The sequence below is a fragment of the Bombus impatiens genome, unplaced genomic scaffold (assembly GCF_000188095.3).
Source record: "Bombus impatiens unplaced genomic scaffold, BIMP_2.2 scf_0418, whole genome shotgun sequence".
NCBI lineage: Eukaryota > Metazoa > Arthropoda > Insecta > Hymenoptera > Apidae > Bombus > Bombus impatiens.
Window position 1 is genome coordinate 134,263 of NT_176837.1, and position 8,847 is coordinate 143,109.

An 8,847-nucleotide genomic window follows, 5' to 3' on the forward strand; every position below is an offset into this window, starting at 1 on the left:
CGTGCAAATACTGCCACGATATACTGTAAATACAGATGTAAATACAAACTCTTGAGAGAAATCGTTTTACCATGAAGAAGGTGCACGTATCGCGAGCAGTTCATCCATAAAGAAACTCAAAGGTGGTAAGCGCGAACGAGATAAGATTCCCTCGCGTCATGGATCGCCGTTTTAACGCAATTAAAATTTGACGCCAGCAGAGACGACAGACGGTCAGACAGACAGACAGGCAAGCAGACAGACACGGGCGGTCGCATCTCGCGGTGTACGCATGGTATACATGCGGAAAGCGTCGCTACAAATTCGTAGATTTCTCGTCGTCGTCATGACGCAAGGAGAGAACGAGCGTTCGCGAGGAGAAGTCAGACAGGCATAGAAGCTGAGGGCTTCATTATTCAAAGGGTGTCGGCGTCTTGCATTCTGCCGCTCCGCTGGATCCGCGGAAGTTGACGGGTGTGAAGCAACCATCCGTGAGCAGTTCCTCCACCTCCTTCTCTTCCTTCGCCAAGCTTCAGGCGCGCCGCCACACGCTTCCTCTTTTCCATGATTCCTCCTCGACTCGATATGCCATTGATTCACACCGAAAAGATCGCTGACATTCGTTCCTGAACAACTTTGACGTAGCCCATATATTTTACGTTCTTTTTATCTCTTCTATCTTTTATTTAGTTAAATTCCGGTGTAGGCAATTTTAACCTTCGAATCGTTGACATTCGTTCGTGAACAAGTCCAACGAAGTCCGACTTTATATATTCCTTTTATTTCTTATTTATTTCATATTTTTATTTTAAAGATTTATTTCGATGTACGATTTTAACAAATCGTTGAGATTTTCGTTTGCGAACGACTTTGACGCGACCCATTTTTTTACACACTTTTTCTCTTTTTTAGAGGTGTTATTTATAGGAAATGTTAACTCTTAAAACACTGGTATGTTCGTTTGTGGACGACCTTCACATGGTCGATTTTTTATTGTACTTTCATTTTATTCACTTTTATTTATTTATTTTAAAGATGTTTTAACGTAAAGAACCTTTAAATCGTCGATATAATGTATTTTCCCTTATTGGAAAAGAGAAGATCCGATACATAAAGTGAGTAAAAATTTGATTTTCGAGTGACCAATTTCTTTCGCCATGGATTGATCATTAAAGGAATACGAAACCGAGTAAACATTACATGCACTAGACAGTTTCTGTTTCCTGTATAACCAAGGTACCTTTACCACTATACCGCTCGAGGAGACGAGTAAATTGTGCCGAAACATCGGCTGTGTCTCGTCCGGGTTGATGAGATTTACGAGCGTCAATCGAAATCGAGGTTGACTCGTTATCGCCAGTCGCGACTCCGTGACTTGCCAATTACCGTCCCGCTAGATTGCCAGATCTATACACATACAGACATCTCGTTCAACGAAATTGCACATTGTAACTTCGTTTCCCCGTTTCGCATGTAACCTAATCCAAGCCCCTAACCCCTTTTCTTATATTTAGTTCTACAAATGGATCTACAAATAAATTCTCCAACAAAGTCTTTATTTTCTCACGTTTTATACATATCTACAAAAAAAATATTTTTTTATAACGTAAATGTATCTTAACAAATCATAAAATTGTCTAGAATAATTTCTCTTAAAAAGAAAGAGAGTGCTAAAGAATATCCCATTTTCCTTTTACCAAATTGATCCTGGTAATACTTAACTCTTGATTAATATTGTTATATAATAGATGATCACTCGTTTGACTTAGGTCATCTAATTTTACGATCTATAAGATTGATTTATACCTATTTCATATATAAATATAGCACTAAACCATAGAAAAAATGCAAATTGACACGTAGTACTCTAAACATAGGTAATTTACTAAAACTGCAAATCGCTTATAGCTTAATAATACCAGTTGAAGTTTAAATACTTATTCCTCTTCCTTTATTTATATTAATACCTTTATACGCACCAGAGCAACTTGTAATCCTAAACTCGAGTCTAACTTTTACAATAAACTCTTAAACAATTCAACAGAACCTTAACAAACTTACGTATCTTAAATATACCTACGCTTGTCGATATAACTGATTACTTATCCAAATGTTCCTCGAATCGATCCACGGAAAGAACCAGGCGTCTGTACACACACGACAGAGAGGAGAAAATCTGGTAAAAACCATACGCGACATCGTATCCGTGAAGATCCTGAAGCACTAACTACTCGATATCCTTGAAGCGGAGGTAACCGTACATGCCGGCAGCCAAAGCGTCTTGCCTTCATCCGGCTCCTTTCGCTGAAGGATATATTCACTGTACGATATTTCGTGAAGCATGTATAACCGCTGAAAGACACGGATTGCGAACGCACATAGCAGTCAGCGGAAAGGAACTAGCGAGAAAGGACAGGCGTTGGGGTAGCGAGAGCGAATTGGAGTGGGTGCTGAAGAAGGATGCAAGGAACACATAGTTGGTAGACGGTATGGGAAGAGAAGACGCGTGTGCTACACAGAAAATACGATGGTTCGAATCACGAGATGGCGCACCTGTAGAGGGTACGAGATAGATGAGAAACGAGGGAGAAATAGAGGCACACGGTGGATGTTGTGTGGATATCCATTCGCGGCGGATGGGAAGCGAACGTAGTCAGTCTCACAGCAGAACGATCACAGGATGACGCGGCAAACGGCGAGAAACGAGCGATACAGGCAGCATAGAGCGACAGAGAAGTCGGCCTCCTTGCAAATCGCATCACAGATCAAACACGGCTTGTATATTAAACGTAACCTGCTATAAAGCGTCCTGCCAACTGCTTATCTACTGTCCACGTTCCAGGACCGTCTCTCGATCTTAAGAACACTTACTGAGCGGTATTTTTCACGATATCCTTCCAACAATTGACACGATGCAATCGCTGTGACATCGTTATTCGTCTGTCTCGATGAATGATAAATGATTTTAAATATGCTACCGTTTACGAGACCAGCATTGCGGACCAGTACTTTCGCGACCGGATACGTTGCCTACGTTTGACATCCCGACATGTGTTACAAGGTACATACACGCGCCAGTCCTTAGTCGCAGCCAAGGATGCAAGATTGAACGCCCGCGAACGCACGCTCCAGTGGAGATCGTGTGGCGAATCGCGAAGACGTTTGTACCGCGTCAGCCGCTTAAGATCTACTGGGAGACTGCGATTTGCATGCGATTCCAGAGATAAATGTATCGCTGTTGAGGCAAAGGCTTGGCAGATAACGTGGGTTTTTGAGATGTTATGGATCGATAATTCTAGGAATGTTTCGTGAGAGTTGACTTGATCGAAATGGTTTGATAAATGTAATAACGTAGATACGCGAATTCTGCATCTTTTACGGGTTTTTACATTGGACGTTAGATCAGCTTTGGTAAGGCTAATGTTTGATATTAATCTTGACATTGTGTTTATGAGAACCTTTAGGCTATGAACGATGTTTGCTAATTTGCTAATGGCAAAAGTTACTTACCAAGAATTCCACCTCACCAAAAATTCGCACGTCACACAAATACTGCATAGAGCTAGAAAGAACCGCCTTCGAAGGAAAGTGGATCTAATCGGTTATTTCCGATAGATCCAACACAATCGTAAACTTTTAGCCAAGAACGTCGCATCTACAAATGAAACCTCATCGTGTGACAGTGAACAAGGAAAGAGAGTATTCTCTTCGCTTCTTTTTGACTCTGCAGTACATAAACATAAGCGACAAACCGACCAAAGCCTCCAAATGAGAAGCTTGAAAGTTAAACCAACAGAAGCAAACCACCCAAAATCACCCACCAATAAGTCTACAAAATAAGTCCAACTCACCTGACTCAAAGGACGAATCCTTTCGTGAATCGACTTCTCAGCTTGCATTGCAGAAGGTGGCGGATGATCAGGCGTCGGTGGCTGAACATAGTGCGTTGGACTGGTGGGCAGCATCATTTGTACTCGTTTCAGGCGCTTGTCAGTTGCTTCGCGACCTTCTGGCGTAGAATGCTCGTCGATAGCGTCGCGCTTGTCGTCCAGAAGACTCTCCTGGGAAGACTTGAGCGTGAGGAACGCGTTCGACACGAACATCGGTTCCTGGACGAACGAATCGGTCTCGCTGCACGGCGATTTGTCTGCGCAAGGACTACTCTCCGGTTCATAATTCTCGAACGCGTGTCTACGTAATTTTCGTCGAGGGTTCAACGTCTTGATCGGTCTGTTCTCGTAGATGGAAGTTATGGCAACCGGTTCTACGTTAGTTTCGCGTCTTTCTTCGCCATCCGGCACGCGAGACTTCATTTCCACGTATTGGTCCACGCTTCTGGTCACGTGACGCAATTGTTCACGGCGTTTTTGTAACTGCTCCAAGTCGATATGGCTGCGGGCGCCGCTGCGCGCCATGAATAAATACTCGTAGTTGCTCGGGCCCAGAGAACAGTCCGCTGATAAAGACATCTGGGTCTGCAAGTGCGTCGGTGAGACGGAGAGATTGCGTCTGGGTGGCTTTTTCGGTGGAGTTGGCTGGAATAAGATACATTGCTACTAATTTTACGCTTGAGGACCTGTTAATATATTTCGCGCTGAGAAAATAGATTTTTCAGGAAATTTTGAACGAAAGTTGGAAAATTGTAGTAGAACGAGACAAATGTAAAATTCTGCATATTTCAGTCTTGTTGTGTCTAATTGCCTGTTTAAATAACGTTTATAAAAATATGTATTGGGGAATTTGATGAATTAGAGAACAGTCAGGGGATGCAGACAGCATGAATCAGACGATATTATGGAGAAATAGTAATTATCGTATGTGGAGAATAAATAATCAGTTAGATAGATTAAGTACAAGTTTGATATATTCCAAAACAACGAAATATTAAAGTAGCTCTAAAAGAATAGTTTTTGACCGCAATTTAGATATAGTAGCTACTTAAATCTTAACTGATAATATTGATAACTATATCTTAGTTGAATATAAAATATTGGCACTTAGACAACAACTGACGCAAAATACGGAAATAAAGGATACAGTATCAATTAAGAATTGGGATTAACAACAATGAAAATGGAGCCTTCTCCATCTATAAAAACAGTTCAATGTTTATGAAGTTCGATTAATAACAATCGTTCGCATATCTTTCGAAAGTAATATTCGATCGGCATTTTTTTTCACGAAGTCACCTCGTTCGAAGGAAAAATGTGTAGCCAGCGTCAAGCTGTCATGCCGGGCCAATTAACTTGCGATCAATTTGTCCACGTTAACGAACTGTAAGACGCAGAGATGATTCATTGCCGGTTCTTCGCGCAGTAAAAAAAGCTTCAATCTCGAACAAGTGGGAAAAAAATAGGGAAGAAGGATGCTTGAGAAAAAAAAAATTCACTGTACAAATTGAGATTCTGCTTGAAATTAACAATCGACCGGTATTTAAAGAAAGGGAAGGAAAACAAGAAAATGTCAATATGAAGCTTATAAAAATTCCAAATACGATACAATTTCATAATACGACATGGCAATGCAAGCATAAGAAATTGATACTGATTTACATAATTTTTAAATCTACGTAAGTTACGTAATACCATTACGTATAGTACAACAACAATTTTATTATAAAATTATTTATACAGGATATAATGAAAATAAGCGACTTTGGTATCGTGTTCTACTAAAGATAAATTCATTTCTCCTTCTCCAAACAATTATTCTTTTTTTAATTAGAAATAAGTAATTGTAGTATTTGAGATAGAATAATAGCGTATATTATGATAAATTAATCTCTGCCTGAAAGTTCGATAGGCAAAGAAATCTCATATTTATTCTTATGAAGCTTATATCTCTAAACTGACAAGTTCTTTCCCTTTTCAAATAAAATACTGACCCTTGACTATCGCGTAACACAAAAATCAGAAAACCAACGGAAATAGACTTATCTTATTTTTTCTCCTGTAATCTTCAGACGTGATCGCTACTCTTACGAAATTCCAATGCAAACAACAAAATTTCTTATATCTGAGGAAGAATCTCTTTCTTAAATATATGTTACAGTTTTTCTTAAACCATTTAGAATCTTCTAGGTTGTTTAACAAAGATTAAGATTTGCACATAAAAATTAAAGAACCACATCAAAGTTAAAAACAAAATACAATACCAAAGTTCAATATCACCTATTTTGTTTACATCTTGTATATCATCATCAAGAATACCAATAATATCACCAAAAATGAAAGTAAAAATGTTATTAAATACTTCGTACATTTCATCAACAAAGACACAATACGTCGGATCAGATACTAGAATGAAAGATTTCGCTTCGAACGAGTATACTTTTTGCGATATAGTACAACTCTTCACCGAGTCATAGACGAGATGTCGAGACGAAAAGGGGAATCGGGGTATTCTTACCGAGACTTTACTGTTGGAGGCGGGGCTGTGAAGAGAACTGGACAAGGGTGCCATTGGCAAGTAAATCCCGGCAGCGCTGGAATCGTTGGGCAAACAACGCCGGTCCCGTGGGCTCGGTCCACCGACGCTCGAGGACGAGGAAACGCTCAATTGATCCGACTCCCTGCCACCCCCGTATCCCGTGGGTAATGTCAAGGACAGATCCTCCGACACGAAGCTACCCTCCATTGTTCCACGAGGTACCGGTGGCGTTTGGTACAATCCGTTGTCGGAACCCCTGCGCAACCAAACTCAACGTCTCAGCGGGACCAACTCACCATTAACTTGGAATTGCTAATGGTTTACTTCATCGAACAAATTCACTTTTTGTTTTTTAATTTGTTTCGTTCTTTGTTTGTTCGTTCGTGTATGATGACAAAGTAAATTAGGATAAATATCATGCAGTAGCGCTTTGGACGATTGACACTGTAATATATTATGGATTTAAAGGACTGTTCTTTGGATTATGAAATATTTGACGATGAAGATTTTGTTTAATTTCTCCATGATAGAAGATGATTGTTATGATTCTTGTTGTATGGTGCAGTTTGATTAGATACAATTGAAAACAGCATTATTTATATGTTAATTCGTTTGGAAATTATTCTACTCTTTAGAGATTTACGCGTGAACATGTTTTTATCGATGCTTTGAACTTCGTATTTAATATGAAATTCAAATATTAAACTAAATTAATTATATTTAAAATCAAACAGCAAATAATCCAGAAAATACACATAACGCTGTAAAATTACGAAAAACCCATCACCATGAGATCAATTTCCAAGCAAACATACAATAAGTTTATCACTCTCCACAACAACTTTTGCAAGATTTCCCAATTCCAATTTTCCCTATATTTTGCCTATTTACGCGTCACGAATATCCAATATGAATTACAAAAACGCAACAGGTTGCAGCGTCGTAAAATTCACCGCAGTGTATCTTCGACAGACAATCGAATAGAGAATCGATTTCAGTGCAGGAGAATCGAAAGCGCTAGCATTGTGCTGGAGAACGTTTGCATGTCATTACCGTGTGATGTCGCGCTGTGCTAATGGTATTCTGTCGGTGATAGTGTTTTGTGGTTTGTCGTCGGGAGTTTGATCGGAACTTTCGAGAGTATTTATCGAGTTCAGAGTGTCGGACATGGACATAAAGACGCTGTCGAAGACGGAACTGGGGTCGGAGTCCTCTGTCTGCTGGAGGGTCCTCCATACTCCGTTCACAGGTTCCCCATATTCCTCGTTTTCACTGAAATTTCGCAATCCATCCGGTATCGTAAGATTTGAACGCGGTTTACAACGACTCCACTATCGTAGCATACTGAAAAGCGAAGCAGTGCAGCCGGCGTTCCACCGATCAAGCGAATACAGCGCAGAACAGCCATTTTATAAATAATCGCTTTCGAATTTTTATTCTTTCGAATTGCACATTATTAGTTTTATCGTTGTATATTTCTTTACTTGAAGATTGTAATTAAGTATGGGAAGTTTTTGATTGTTTTTATCTTTTCAAATTTAATATTACGATTGAATGTTAGTACGTACATTAAAGATAACTTGATGAGCTAAGATAATTGTAAAATATTGCTGTATCAAATGGTTAATATATCGTTATTTAAATAGTTCATATGTTTCAAATAGCTAAATCAATAATATGTTTGTTGCATACAACGATTCAATTAATTCTTTATTATGTTCTGAAGAAGGTGTACCACACGTTTGAAGGTTTTAATTGTGATTCGAGTTTTTCGGTTGAGTTCAATGGATGTTTAACCAAAGAAAGGATCTATTTGTACCATTCATAAATCGCTAATAGCGCCAAACATTCCCATCAATGACATTTGTCTTCCTAATTAACATCTTTTTAAAAATACGTCTTCGATACGAATACGACACGCCTCTTTTTCTCCATCTTCAGTTTTCTCAAAGAAACTATGCTATCGAAGAATCGCCCAGAAAACCTTCGTTACGGCGATCTTCCACAATTAAGCGTACTAAAGAGGCGCGGATACAATGGCCAGTGCTCGTTCATTGGTCAAACTAACGAATGGCACACGACTCCGAGTATCATCATCTGTCCTCTCGACAATGCGTAAGTTGAAGCGGAGACGTCCGCGGGCGAGTGTCGACTTTTTAATGAGGCCACGTAGGCGAGGTCGGAGGCGAGCAGAGAAACGAGTAAGAGAGAAGCAGGAGGACCACACCGGTGTGGCGCGCCGCTAGGCAGAACAGGGGAATAGAGGAGTGGAAGCAAGCGAAGCCAGAGGTGAATGAAGAGCCGGCGAACCGCGGTTGGAGGCCATGCCCATAGGACGAGGGAGAGAGCAATGGTTATTAGTTTTATGCTGAGACGGGCTAACATTTACATTGTTTAACGTGATGGATTCATCTCGAGGCGGCCGAGCCACGGCTGCCG

At 40.1% G+C, this 8,847-nt stretch overlaps 1 protein-coding gene across 3 annotated transcripts in view; it reads right to left on the minus strand.

Moving 5' to 3' along the window:
- LOC100749056 (ankyrin repeat and SAM domain-containing protein 1A-like) overlaps positions 1–8,847 on the minus strand; it is a 76,998-nt gene that overhangs the window by 42,939 nt on the left and 25,212 nt on the right. For all 3 annotated transcript variants that reach the window (XM_012386761.3, XM_012386762.3, XM_033321277.1), the window contains 2 exons: positions 6,388–6,664; positions 3,831–4,514 (listed from right to left, as the gene is read on the minus strand). In XM_012386761.3, coding sequence (XP_012242184.1) covers positions 3,831–4,514; positions 6,388–6,664 — 961 coding nt within the window. The remainder of the gene's footprint in view (positions 1–3,830; positions 4,515–6,387; positions 6,665–8,847) is intronic.